The 15,268-nt window shown below is 40.2% G+C and overlaps 1 protein-coding gene across 1 annotated transcript in view; it reads right to left on the bottom strand.

Moving 5' to 3' along the window:
- The window catches only part of KIAA0825 (KIAA0825 ortholog), a 414,416-nt gene that overhangs the window by 306,864 nt on the left and 92,284 nt on the right, over nucleotides 1-15,268 (bottom strand). Inside the window, exon 5 of the mRNA XM_054032998.1 lies at nucleotides 2,408-2,576. Coding sequence (XP_053888973.1) covers nucleotides 2,408-2,576 — 169 coding nt within the window. The remainder of the gene's footprint in view (nucleotides 1-2,407; nucleotides 2,577-15,268) is intronic.

Raw genomic sequence — 15,268 nt, 5'->3', positions numbered from 1 at the left:
CCTTTGGAAGATGAATCCAAAACACTGTCGATGAGTCGTTGGTGCTGCTTTTGAAGCTTAAATGGGTCATTTTCAATTACAAAAAAAACTATCTAAACTTAAACAGTGTTCAAAGCCTTTTGGAACTGAAATAATGCTTTAAAAAGAGTCACTACATCTTACAGACAACATCTTGGAGTTAGTACTCCTCAGAAAAGGACCCCCTACAACACACTTTGAAGCTCTGGAAGCTTAGTTTACATTTTCAGAAATCTGGTTGAACAATGCCTATGTTAAGATATACTTTTGCATCTGAAAAATAAGCTTTAAAAAACACTTGAAAAGATGCTGCAGTGACTTTGCGTGAAAAGCTGCTACACGAGGTGTGAAGGATGGATTTTGTACCTACCATGTCCATACCAAGATAGTGACAACAGAGTACTTAAAACATACACACAATACAATAAGGTAAACAATAAGATTTTGTTATAAAAAAGTTGTGGTTCATTTAGCCAGGATATAATTTAATAAATGCATCCTCTTATTTAAATGGTCATCTTTTAAATTATTTAGAATTACTAGATACTGTGTAGAGTGACTGAGATATTACATCACAGCAGGTAGTCAGACCTCAAAGAATTTTTTAATATGACCATAAAGGATCACAGTCCCATCAAAATATGTAGTTGTGTTGACAGTGTGACATGCTTGCCAACAACATACTGTCGTAGTTTGCACTATTCTTAAACTATTATATTGTTTCAGCATGTTAAAAATAAACAAAGGCCTTGACAGACCAACCCACATAAGTATCAGGAGCAATAGTGAACAAGGGTTTTGTCCTACAGAGGGTGGAGAATTACAATCCATCATCTAAAAAGAACAGGAGTACTTGTGGCACCTTAGAGACTAACAAATTTATTAGAGCATAAGCTTTCGTGGACTACAGCCCACTTCTTATGTTCCATTCTATATGCATCCGATATTGAGGAGATATATATACACACATACAGAGAGCATAAACAGGTGGGAGTTGTCAACTCCCACCTGTTTATGCTCTCTGTATGTGTGTATATATATCTCCTCAATATATGTTCCATTCTATATGCATCCGAAGAAGTGGGCTGTAGTCCACGAAAGCTTATGCTCTAATAAATTTGTTAGTCTCTAAGGTGCCACAAGTACTTCTTAAGAAGTGGGCTGTAGCCCACGAAAGCTTATGCTCTAATAAATTTGTTAGTCTCTAAGGTGCCACAAGTACTCCTGTTCTTTTTGCGGATACAGACTAACACGGCTGCTACTCTGAAATCCATCATCTATAACAGTAAGATAATTAGTTAAAAGTTTTCAAACAAGAAATTATTAAGTCAATTGAGTAATAAAATTCAATGCATGCAAGTATTCACTTTGGACATAAAAGATCAGATTGTAAAAACCGGACTTACATTGAACAGTACCTTACATCGCAAGTGGTTCCATTGAAGTCAATGGGACAATTTGCGATATACGATATTTCTCATGGAGTAGGAATATCATATTCTGGCACAAAAGTAATCCCCATGTGCCTCCCTATACTTCTAGTCTTATCTGTACAACGAATGTGCTTGGATTTTTTGGAAAGAATGGGTGAGACAGGATGATAAAACTGTTCTCATTTGCCTTCTCCTAAGATTACTTCACAAATATTAAAGGACCATCTGCAATAAAGTCAGTACAAGAAAAAAAAAATTTATTCAACCCTTTATTTTTCTGTATCATCAATGACTGCATCTTTCCTGGGGGAAAATCCTGCCCTCTTCTCTGTGGTGGGCCATGACTTGGCAGAATCAGTACAGTTCAACTGCATAAATGAAGGTGGAGGGGGGTTGCTTTTGAAGTCCTGGTCCTTGACACACTGCACCTCTGCTCCTTATACCCAATGCACAGATGTTTTTGGAAAGTCTGGCAAAGTAGCAGCAGCAGAACTAGTGAATACATTATTACAAGTAAAGAATTTTTAGACAAAGTGTTTTTCCATCAAAAAATGTGAATTTGTTTCTCAAGTCCAGGACGGAATTTCTGGTTAGACAGAAAGAGGGAATATGTACCCTTAATTGGCCAGTAGCCCAGTGATTAGGGCACTCACCTGGAATGTGGGAAATCCAGCTTTAAGTCTCTGCTCTGCCTGATTCAGAGCAGGGACTTAAATCTGAGTCTCTCACATCCAAGCGAGTGCCCTAACCACGGGGCTATAGTCTCTCTGGTTCTTATTTATACCAAAAAAGGAGAGTAAAAGAAAGAGAGATACTGACTCTTTTATTCAAATACTGTTCTATATTCACTCGTGTGAAACTATAAAAGAATAAGTAAAAAAGAATACATTAAAAAACTGTATAAGTATTTTTTCCCAAATATATAAAAACTGTAGAAGCTTTTTTTTTTTTTTTACCAGAGTTTTAAGAAATTCGATCAACTCTCCATGTGGTGTAGAAGAAGGCTTGAGGGAACTGAAACTGCAGTTATTCAGCCAGTGAAGGCAGTCAGTTGTGTTTTGTAACAGCTCATCAGTACAAGACTCATTTACTTCTGACTGTAGCTCTTTAAGACATTGTTCCACACTAAAAACAAACAAACAAACAAACAAAAAAAACAAGCATTGAAACTTTTCTCATTATTTAAAGATGAAAATTTTTTATATAGCATATCTTTTCAAGAGGAAAATACTTTAGATTTATATAACATTATAACATAACATGTCTGATACGAGGCTTAAGAGTATTACGTCTGAATCTCCAGGACTAACATTTCCTAATGGAGTGAGAGTAGATCTACAGTAAATTTTCTTAGGACCAGAGTCCACCAGCTTTATTCAAACTAAGTAGTACTTTGATCCTCAAATATTCCCATATTTTTGAGTAAGCCTACTTACAAAGTAAGGCATTACTCAACATAAAACTGACTGGATTTGGCCTTTATGATTAATAAAGACTGTAAGCAGAATCAACTACTGCATTCACAGCTAAATGTGACATTCTGCTTCTGCAGCGATCAGCAGTTGTTTTATAACATATCATATATTGTAGCAGTTACTTATGGATCTGCTGACACCTCACTGAAAAACTTGAAAATAATTTTAGAGACATTTCTGCTGGTAAAGCAAATATTTTCTTTCCCTTTTCCTCACTAGAATATTTGAATGAAAAATAAAATATTTCTTTCTTACGAGTTGATCTACTCCTGTTCCTTACTCTTACCTAAAATCTTAACCTTGTTTGTGACATCACAAATGCTTTGTGTGGAAATCATTAGGGTTTCAGGTTGGGGAAAAATAGCCGGAACAGTTGAACTCCTTAGAAACAAAGATTCTGTTTCCATGAAAATGTCCCCAGAACCAGAAAAAGGAGGAAAAGAAAGAAAAATGTCTTAGAAATAACTCTGTTTCTATATTTTTTAATGTTTCCCTTGAGCATCTACTATTCTTTAATATGAAAATATTAAATATCAGTTAGATTTTAGTCTTACAAAATCAGAACCAGCAATGGCATGGATCAATGGTGTTGTGGTTTAAAAAAATTGGGAAAATCAAACTTGTCGGTGTTCCAGGCCACACAGTTGCCATATTCCCCAAATGAGAAGTGGGTACACCCATGTTTATCCTGAACTACTTTACTGGTGTGGATCCAAGATCTATTTTATCAAAATCAGAGATGATTTTGATTATATACATGTTTTCAGTTTGGATTATCTTTTTCTGATTCTGTTTATTTATTGCAAGTTCGTTTATTGCTGGTAAAGGATGTAGATGAAAATTTAATCCTCTATTTCCTTATAGAATTAATTCAAATTACAGTAAGGTAATAATATTAGTTATCAGTGAAAAGTTCATGGTACCAGACACACACATGCCTTACCTGCTATGCTACTGGTCCCTATTCCACTTCTGTCTTCAGTACCTATGGTTATTGGGTATTTAACAGGGGTTAGGGCAGCAAAGTGCATATACTAGCAGATGGAGAGTTCAATCCCACATATATGAGAACTCTTTATTGTAAGATTTAATTTTATTAATATTTAAAGTTAGTCATCAGCTGCTAATGGTTTTGGAGAGACAGCAAAAACCAGAGTATGTGCACGTTCTCCCACAGGTACTGATACATTGTGTGTATCAGGAGGTGCCCCCAAGTGTGGGAGGCAATTCAGAGGTAAGTGGGGACAAAGTCAGCAGTCATTAGGTAGCCAATTTAAGGGGAAAAAGGGCTTTCTAAATACTGTAACCAGAAATAAGGTGCATTCATAATAGGACTATGAAATTGCACTGAGAGCAATCATCACTAAGCTATTGTGTTAATAAACATATATTACACACACAAAACCTGGCCATTCAAATGCAACCACTACAATTAAATTCCTAACCCTTCAATGTGTCCTGTAACCCCCATTTTGAACTCTTTCATTGGCTTCCACTTCAAGACCCTACATACGTACCGCTGGCCTATGCCACTGACTTTATCTCTTATCTCCATTCTCCAAGGGCTTCCTCACTCTTTCAATGATTTAAAGGTTAGTGGTTTGTCCATTTTCTACTCCAACATCCAAATTTGGAAAAGTGTTATAGTGTAAAGAGAAAAAGAATGAATCTCTGTAATATTTCAAAACTTACAAAAGTTACTGTGATTTGGCTGCTCTGTAACTTTTTAAAAGTTGAAGAATTTTTTAAAATGTTGCTGAGTTTCATATTTTCCTTTTGCCACTCAGTAACCAAAAGTTCAGCAAGTTTTAAAAAGTCAGAGAGCAGGAAAAGAAAAGAAAGGCAAAAAGAAAAAACAAACAAAAATACTAGGTATCATTTACTTTATTGCAGCAGTTTTTAACCTTTTTTCATTTGTGGACCCCTACAACTTTTTGAATGGAGGTGCAGATCCCTTTGGAAATCTTAGACATACTCTACAGACCCCCAGGCTCCACACACCACAGGTGAAAATCACTGTTGTATGGTAACAACAACCTTCCATGGGCGCCTTGTGACATTACACCGCATATTCATCATCATAATATTACAGGATAATGGCATAATTATGATGCATTTTGTACAAGATGGGTCATGTAAGGTGTCATTGGAAAAGTTATTATTTTCTGGATATGATTATCCTATTTATATGCATATATCATTTTTGTACCTGAAGTTATGAATATTGATTATGGATCTGTATTTCAAATGGGCTTATTCTGGAAAACACCCACTGCCAGCCTTTCAGGTACAACAATGAAGAAGCCAAATAGAGTTAATGACTCATCAACAAAGACAATGGGCTGTGGAATAGCTTAGCCTTCCTGTGGACCTTTTGGCCAGCCTGTAAGTAATAGCTGCCATGACTCTGCAAGGGCATGTGACCAGACCATGTCTCTGGACTCCATTCTGGTTGCCTGTGTTTTTCCACAAACTGGGCTGGGAACTGTTTTTGGAACAAAGGGTTCCCGCCATATGCTAAAACTAAGGCAGGGAGTGACATCATCTGTTGTTCTTCACTCCCCCATAACTCAACACCTGAGAGAAGCTCCGAAAGAAAAGGACTTGCAACGGGGGGCAGAGGGATCCCAAGCTGCAAAACAAGTGCAGCTTGTGCCTTGAGAATCTGCAAGCCTGCTTGTATCATCAGTCAGGGTGAGAAATTGTTAATTCAAATCCTATCCTTCTAGTATGTTAAACTTAATTTGCATTGTTGTTTATTTACCAGGTAACATGCTTTGATCTGTTTGCTATCACGTATCAACACTTAAAATCTATCTTTCTGTAGTTAATAAACTTGTTTTATATTTTACCCTAAACCAGTGTGCCTTTAAGTGAAGTGTCTGGGGAAAAAATCTCAGCTTAGTTACCACATTGAGGAAGAGGCAAACCGAGTAATAAATTCATACTGGTTGGGGTTTTGACCAGGGCAGGACGGTATAGCTCTGGGGTCGTAGGCTTCGAAGCTAGGGGTAATCTTGGCTGTAGCCTTTCTATTGTTGGTTAATGCAGTGGCTGGTCAAAGCCTGCATATAACAACAGCTAGGTGTGTCCCTGCCTGTGTAAATGCTGGTGGAAAGTGTAAGACCAGGAGCGGTCTAGAGCTTGTCACAGGAGCACAGTGTGAGAGGAAGCCCAGGCTGGTCAGTCAGACGACTCAGTGGCACCCCAGTTCCAGGTGTCACCCCGAGGGGCCCAGACTGGTCAGTCAGATGACTCAGTGGCACTCCAGTTCCAGGTGTCACCCCGAGGGGAACCTGTCACACCTCTACTACATGGTCTGCAGACCGACAGGGGTCTGCAGACCACAGGTTGAAAACCACTGCTCTATTACATTGAATAACAAAAATGGAAAAAATCCAAAATGTAATTTAAAAAAAAATATATATAATCAGTTTTCAAAAACCAAAGTGACACCGCTTTTCTGCTTAATTTAAAAGATTGAATTTTTTTGTTGTTGAAAACATTTTATGAAAAACTTAATTTTCCATGAAAGCAAGAAAACTTTTTTTTCAGTTTGCTCTAAAAAGACAGCTATTAAGTGGCAAAAAACTTCAGACAGTACTAACTCAGGCTAAGTTAGTAGTGAACCAGAAATCAGAGGTAAAAGGTCATTGCTGCAACCCACCCAGTGATCATATTTTTATTTTTAAATTTTGCTTGCAATAACCTCTTAAAATAATTACTTTTCTAATGGACTTTTTCCATCTTACATTTAGCAAACATTTACACTTTCCCTTTTTCATTTATTGTGCATCACAACCAACCTTCCTTTATCTCATTTATTGCCTTTTTCTGATCAGCATCAGTGATCTCACTTATGTCATCTCATAGCTCTGGGAACTGGGTTTGTTAATGTGTATTTATTTTTTATTGGATTTTGTGGTAGGAAAGGAAATTATAAATGAACTGACAAAAACAGTGATAGATAAATAGTAACTAAAAATTTGTTGTTTCCTTTACAAAAATAATAGCAATTTATTTCCTCAAAAAGATTTCTGGAATCCAGATGATGTAAACTATCAATATATTTTCAACAGTGGGTTAAATTTGGGGCCTATTCTATTTGTCCCTTTAAAATAATTTAAATAAATAATTACAGCTGGCTCAGTAAAAAAGAAGCCTACTGCAAACTTGGAGTGTGAAAGATATTCATAACTGCATTAACTCTTAAGATTCCTTCAAAATGTGAAGGGAAGATCAAAAATAAAAATATATTGGGCAAAATATGTTCATATGTTTCTGAAATAATCATCAGTAGGTCACTTAAAAGTCACATAATTTCAAATGTGTCCTTTTACAACAGTTTACTCTTACATACTTTATCAGTAGAAGCTTTGTATTCAGGACTGTGAGAAAGTGTATTGTAATATATTTAAAAATATGTGAAATGAACAGTTCAGAAAGCATCTACTCTATTATATGAAGATGCCAAGTTTTATAACTGCATCATCCTCAGAAACCAACCTCACTGACAACAACCAATTCAAAATTATATGAAAACCTCTTTAAAATTAATCACGTGTGGGTGGTCTATAAAACACACTATATAAAAAGATGAAGTAAAGGTCTTTTCAAGACAACTCCGAGTTTGAGCAAGTTTAAAATTAAGTGCACTGAAACAAATATCTTCTGAGTATCAAAGGGCCTTTTCATGAATGCAAAGGACTTCCATGAAAAATAATACCTCTCTGGCCATGGCCCACTCAATTTCCTGATGGGATAACTCCATCCATGAATACCAGTTCTGAACACAATAAAAGATTGGCATGTATCTTTTTAACTTGTGTAAACTGTTCTCAGGACTATGAAATCCAATGCCCTGTTCATACACCTTAGCTCCTGGGACACTATATCAAATACTTTTATTTATGAGCCTGATGTGTCTCATTCAATGAAACCTAACAGATTACAGCATTGTGAATTGTAAAGACTCAGGTGTCGTTAGCTTACCTAAATCAGTTTCAATTAGCTTAAATCAGCTTTTATACTAATCTCTGACATCTGAATCAGGGTACTAGCCAATGAACTACAAACCTTTAATAGGCTAAAGCCTTTCCAGGACCAGATATTTTAGCAATTTGTCCTAGCACTGATAAAGAGATTAGGCAGACAAATTTCAGTGGACCTCCCTATAGGTACAAATAATGATAGTTCAGTTCACTTTATTTGATCTTTTTATCCCAATAAACTAAACATCACATTTTTGTCTAAAACTGTACTTTTTGCATTGGATAAAAACTTTTGCATATTCTTTAGTTCATATCATATGGTAGTGAAGCAGAATCTCAGTATTACTTTCCCTCCTGTTGTTTACAAGGTTTTGTAAGACACTTCAATTATAATTTAACAAATACTTATAGTATATCTATATTCCATTGTATGAATTACATCAGTCAACAACATACTTAAGAATCAGGCCACTGAATAAACAACTTAAAAAATTCTATGTCAATTTTCTGAGTGTACAAAGAAATAAGCTAAAATACGTAATGCTTCTTTCAAAGTATCAAAGTAAACAGTCTAACAACTATTCTGATAAAAAATATAGTCAAAAGCTAGCCTCAAACTGAAATCTCATGCCAGGAATGAGGGCCCGTAGCTGTGCCTGTCCTGTCACTGGGCAGCCAATGGGCACAGATGGCCCACAACAGAACCCCACTGCTTGGCTCAGGCAGTTGGGTGGTTTGCTCTTAATCCCAGCAGCTGCAGAATATCAGTGGCTGCTCACCGTACATGCCTGTGGATTCTGTGTCTTCCTTTGGTTGCTTCATTCCAAATCCTTCTCCAGCCCAGACCCTCCTCTGTACTCACCCCTTGCTCTAGCCTAGACCCAGTCCTGCTCCTGCCTTCCCTGATTCCAAGTAATACAGTTCTAACCCCCTGCTCTAATTTCTGGCTCGGACATTTGGACTCGGACTATGGTTCTAACCCTCAACCCAGTTCTGATTCCCCCTTGACTCGGGCATTTGGGTTCTGACCCTCGGCTCTGATCACTGGCTTTGACTCCGGCTAGACCCTGGGGTCTGGCATGTGGATGCTAATGCCTGTTTCGACCATTAAGCCGGAGTCCTGTTCTGACCACTAGGCAAGACAGCCTGCAACTCAATCTCCTGACATCTCATTGTAGTCTAGAAGAAAAATAGTTTTCTGATTTCCAGTGTCTTAATAAGGGGGTATACATCTCAATTTGCTAAAGATATACAATCCTGTATTTAACTGGGATGCAAAAATCTCATTTAATAAGTTAATAGTTATATTTTAAAAAATAAGTCATATAATATGATTTTAAAAAGGAGATGTTTTATTAATCATTTAATTGCTTTTTGACTAAGGACAAAATTATAACTGTAATTAGCTGATTAATGTAGAATATTTTAGTACAGTGAATTAATTACACTACATAAAAATGAAATTATACCTTACACACACCTAGGCCCCAGTCCTTCAAAGACTTTGGCACACACTTAACTTTATGAGCAGTCCTGTGATTCTATTAATAGTCCCACTGATCGGGGTCTGTGATGTGTTGGGACTCACCACCGTGGCACCTTCCGCTGGTTACCTCCGGGAATTAGCTCAGTTCATGGGGAACTCCCTCTGCCAGTGGTGTTCCGTCCGTCGTCTCTTCCTCACTGATGTCTGGACCTGCATTGCTCCTCGCTTGGTGGCGTCCTCTTCAGGCCACTGCTCTGGCAGTGCACCCTAGTCTATCCTCACCCCCTTCTGGGGTGGGGTGGTATTCAGCAGTCCTTGCACTGGCCTCACTGGCCAACCACAACCTCCAAAGTTTAGCCCCTCGTCTCAAGGGCCGGTTGCAGTTTGACTCAGCCACCCTACTGCATGGCCAGGTGCAGTACAAGGGGGAAGGGGGGGACCCAGGCCCGCCCACTACTCTGGGTCCCAACCCAGGGACCCTCTAGTGGCAGCCTCCCTGCCCTCCTTCTCTTCCCTTGTCCAACTGTCCCTGGGCCACTTCCCCTCTGGCCCCTCGCACCCTCTAGGCCCTTTCTGTCAGGGGCCGCAGTCTGGCAGGTATTGGGCTGGAGCTCTACTGTGCTCCCCCTGAGCCTGCCCCGCACTGCTCTGTCCCAAGTGCTAGTCTCCCAGCTCTGGAGACAGACCTTCCCCCATGAAGGTCTGGGACAGACTGCCTGCTGCTCTTCTGGGCAGCCTTTATATAGGGCCTAGCTTAGCCCCGATTTCCTGGCTCTAATGTCGGCCCTGCTTGGCTCTCAGTAAGCCCTTTCCAGATTGGCTGCCAGCCTGCGCAGCCGCTCTGGCCTCTTCTAGCCCCCTCTGACATGGGGGTGGGGCACTCGCCCCGCCACAGGGTCTAAGGGCTGGATCCTGTAAGCCTTTAATCCTGCGAGTAAATCCTCACTCCTGTGTAGGGTGACCAGATGTCCCAATTTTATAGGGACAGTCCCAATTTTTGGGTCTTTTTCTTATATAGGCTCCTATTACCGCCACCCTCTGTCCCGATTTTTCACATTTGCTCTCTGGTCACTCTATTCCTGTGGGTAATTTCATTACCTCCAGTACAAGACTAAGGAGTATTCATAATCTGAAACGTCACAACAGTGGGCCTTTATGTTATGATTAGGGCCCTACCAAATTCATGGCTATGAAAAACACATCACAGACTGAAATCTGTTCTCCCCACTGTGAAATCTGGTCTTCTGTGAGCTTTTACCCTATACTACAGAATGCTGGAAATGGTCAACAGGGGATGGATCACTTGATGATTACCTGTTCTGTTCATTCCCTCTGGGGCACCTGGCATTGGCCACTGTCGGAAGACAGGATACTGGGCTAGATGGACCTTTGGTCTCACCCAGTATGGGCTTTCTTAAAGTTCTTATGACTTTATGGGGAAGACAAGTGTTTCTCAAATTGGGAGTCCTGACCCAAAAGGGAGTTGCAGGGAGGTTGTAAGGTTATTTTGGGGAGGTCGTGGTATTGCCATCCTTACTTCTGCACTGGGTGGCCGGAGAGCAGCCTTCAGAGCTGGGTGGCCGGAGAGCAGCAGCTGATGACCAAGGGCTCAGCTCTGAAGGCAGCAGTGCAGAAGTAAGGATGGCAATACCATGCCATGCCATCCTTACTTCTGCGCTGCTGCTGGCAGTGGTTCTGCCTTCAGAGCTGGGCTCCCAGCCAAGAGCCACTGTTCTCTGGCCGCCCAGCTCTGAAGGCAGCACCTCAGCCAGCAGCAGCACAGAAGTAAGGGTAGCAGTACTGCAACCCCTCCTACAATAACCTTGAAACACCTCCCCCACAACTCCTTTTTGGGTCAGGATCCCTACAATTACAACACCATGAAATTTCAGATTTAAATATCTGAAATTATGAAATGTATGATTTTTAAAACCCAATGACCATGAAATTGATCAAAATGGACCGTGAATTTGGTAGAGCCCTAGTTATGATTTTATTACTGCTGATGAAACAAAACAAAAACACACAACAACCCCTGAGAGTAAAACTTTCAAATGCACCTAAATGATTTAGGCCCCTGAATCCCATTACCTTTTAACATGATTTAGGTGCCTAAGTCACTTAGATGCTGTTGAAAATGTTACCCCAAGCTGTTCAAGCACGAAATGAAAACAATAGCTGAATTACCAAATAATTAAAGAATGGACTGGAATATAAAGAGAAATTTAAACTTTTGTTTAGCAAAGTAATCTGAAAGTTCAGCTGACAAGAATGCTTTTATAGTGAAAAAAATGAAACGTATTTGAAAATCATATTTCTTACACATTTCTTATTCTGAAACTAGTGCTAGCATCATAGAATTATAGAAGATTAGGGTTGGAAGAGACCTCAGGAGGTCATCTAGTCCAACACCCTACTCAAAGCAGGACCAACCCCAACTAAATCATCCCAGCCAGGACTTTGTCAAACCAGGCCTTAAAAACCTCTAAGGATGGAGATTCCACCACCTCCCTAGGTAACCCATTCCAGTGCTTCACCACCCTCCTAGTGAAATAGTTTTTCCTCATATCCAACCTAGACCTCCTCCACTGCAAGTCTCAAGACCGTTGCTTCTTGTTCTGTCATCTGCCACCACTGAGAACAGCCGAGCTCCATCCTCTTTGGAACCCCCCTTCAGGTAGTTGAAGGCTGCTATCAAATCCCCCCTCACTCTTCTCTTCTGCAGACTAAATAAGCCCAGTTCTCTCAGACTCTCCTCGTAAGTCATGTGCCCCAGCTCCCTAATAATTTTTGTTGCCCTCTGCTGGACTCTCTCCAATTTGTCCACATCCTTTCTGTAATGGGGGGCCCAAAACTGGACGCAATATTCCAATGTGGCCTCACCAGTGCCAAATAGAGGGGAATAATCACTTCCCTCGATCTGCTGGCAATGCTTCTACTAATGCATCCCAATATGCCATTAGCCTTCTTGGCAACAAGGGCACACTGTTGACTCATATCCAGCTTCTCGTCCACTGTAATCCCCAGGTCCTTTTCTGAAGAACTGCAACTTAGCGAGTCGGTCCCCAGCCTGTAGCAGTGCATGGGATTCTTCCGTCTTAAGTGCAGGACTCTGCACTTGTCCTTGTTGAACCTCATCAGATTTCTTTTGGCCCAATCCTCCAATTTTTCTAGATCACTCTGGAACCTATCCCCACCCTCCAGTGTATCTACCTCTCCCCTCCATCTTAGTGTCATCCACAAACTTGCTGAGGGTGCAATCCATCCCATCATCCATATCATTAATGAAATGTTGAACAAAACGATCAACCCTTCGGGCACTCTGCTTGATATCGCTGCCAACTAGACATCACGCTGTTGATCACTACCTGCTGAGCCCAACGATCTCGCCAGCTTTCTATCCACCTTATAGTCCATTCATCCAACCCATACTTCTTTAACTTGCTGGCAAGAATACTGTGGGAGACTGTATCAGAAGCTTTGCTAAAGTCAAGATATATCACATCCACTGCTTTCCCCATATCCACAGAGCCAGTTATCTCATCATAGAAGTCAATCAGATTGGTGAGGCATAACTTGGCCTTGGTGAATCCATGTTGACTGTTCCTGATCACCTTCCTCTCCTCCAAGTGCTTCAAAATGGATTCCTTGAGGACCTGCTCCATGATTTTTCCAGGAACTGAGATGAGGCTGACCGGTCTGTAGTTCCCCAGATTCTCCTTCTTCACGTTTTTAAAGCTGGGCATGATATTTGCCTTTTTCCAATTGTCCGGGACCTCCCCCGATCGCCACGAGTTTTCAAAGAGAATGGCCAATGGTTCTGAAATCACATCAACCAACTCCCTCAGCACCCTGGAATGAATTAGATCCAGACCCATGGACTTGTGCATGTCCAGCTTTTCTAAATAGTCCTTAACCTGTTCTTTCACAAGTGAGGGCTATTCACCTCCTCCCCATACTGTACTGCCCAATGCAGCAGTCTGGGAGCTGACCTTGTCTGTGAAGACTGAGGCAAAAAAAGCATTGAGTACTTCCGCTTTATCCACATCATCTATCACTAGGGTTGCCTCTCCCACTCAGTAACGGTCCCACACTTTCCCTGACCTCCTTCTTGTTGCTAACATACCTGTAGAAACCCTTCTTGTTACCCTTCACATCCTTGCTACCTGCAACTCCATCATCTTGACATTTCTGACAATGCAGAATGGAGGATAGAGAGTAACTTAATGGCAAAAAGAGAATGCAAGAACTGAAAATCCTTATGCTAGCAATTTTGCCACCATCCTGTTCTGCTCAAGGAGTTCCAGTGCATGCAGGTATGTCTTAATCTGAAAACTCAGTCTGGAACTTCCTAAGTCACTCAGTGTTAAATCAACACAATCATTGGGATAACTTACCCCTATTGAAAGATGATTTTTAAAGTGAATGTGTCACTTCTTGACAGCAGTGAAGACTTATGTCCTGTTTAGCTACAAAATCAGTAACATGAAGGAACTGGCAAGGCAAGCTTCACCATACTGATATGCAGGCCCTCTCAGAGGTCCAGAGAGGCCCAGGCCGCTTCCAGCTTTTGAGACCCCTAGCCATAATCAAATAAAAAATGACCACACACGAAAACAAAATAAGGCACCAAAAAAAGAGTGAGACATAATTTTAACATTTTTTTAATTTAACCAATGCTTTTTCTAGCCCTTTTCTGTAATTATTGAGGAAAAATCTAGTTTTCATGCAATGTCACAGTTTTTATTAAGCATGGCGAGCCAATTCAAACGCTTTTATCCCATAGTTGAATGGTGATAGTTCTTTTCCTGTTTCAACACGTTGAAGGTGCGTTCACCTGAAGCTACTGGTGCAGGCAAGCTGACAAAAATATGCAATGCAATTGTGATATTAGGAAACACCCCAGAGAATCCAAGTTCGAGTATTTCTTGAAGCAATTCCTTTGGCTTGCAATCCAATTTAAAGTTCATGGAATATATTCATTTGAGGAAGATGACCATCACTTGAGATCTTTTCAGATTTCTATGTTGTTCTGTTGCTGCAATTGTTCAGCTGCAGAAAGCAGATCTTCATTACTCAGTCTGTTGAACTGCCAAAGAAACCCCAAAGGGGTACAAATTAGCCGCAGTGACTCAAATTGACATGCAAGACTTGACTGAATAGAGTCAATGATAACAAGGAAGTCATTGACCCTATAATGCTGCTTGGCATTGGATTCAGTAGGTAAGTTGCAATTGGTGGAGAGCTGAGATAAAATGCCAATATTCTGTGCTACTAATTTGGACACAGTCAGGATCGCATCCAATTGTTCACAAATCTGTTGAATGTCATTGATAAGACTTTCAATGTTATCCCTCTCAACATCAAGTGTAGCATTGCGTGCTTCAATTACCAGATTAGTTTGGTGGATCATTGTAAATAGCTTCATCCACAAAGATGACATCAGAATGCATTCAAATTTGGACATGTGCTTCTGAATAGACTGAAGTTCAGTTTGAGCCTGTGCAGTGAGATTGAGAGACTCAAGCTCATTTAAAGCCTTTCTCACTGAATTCAAATGCTGCGCAACCGGTTGAACACCATCAATCCGTGCAGACCATCTAGTTTTGGACATCCCATGAAGTGAAACAGGAAGATATTGCTTCAGAATTTCCCACCTTTGTGGACTTCTACTGAAGAGATTCTACATTTGCTGAACAGTTCCAAAATAAATAATTGCCTCCTTGCATGATTCAGCACAGTCAACACCTACAAGGTTTAGTGTGTGGTTTCCACAGCTGGAGAAAATACAGAACTGCTTGTACACCTTTGTACTTTCCAGCCATATTAGATCCATTGTCATAGGCTTGACCAATGCAGACTTGA

The sequence above is a fragment of the Malaclemys terrapin genome, chromosome 6 (assembly GCF_027887155.1).
Source record: "Malaclemys terrapin pileata isolate rMalTer1 chromosome 6, rMalTer1.hap1, whole genome shotgun sequence".
In the NCBI taxonomy this organism is placed as follows: Eukaryota; Metazoa; Chordata; order Testudines; family Emydidae; genus Malaclemys; species Malaclemys terrapin.
This window is presented reverse-complemented; position numbering and strand designations above follow the sequence as displayed.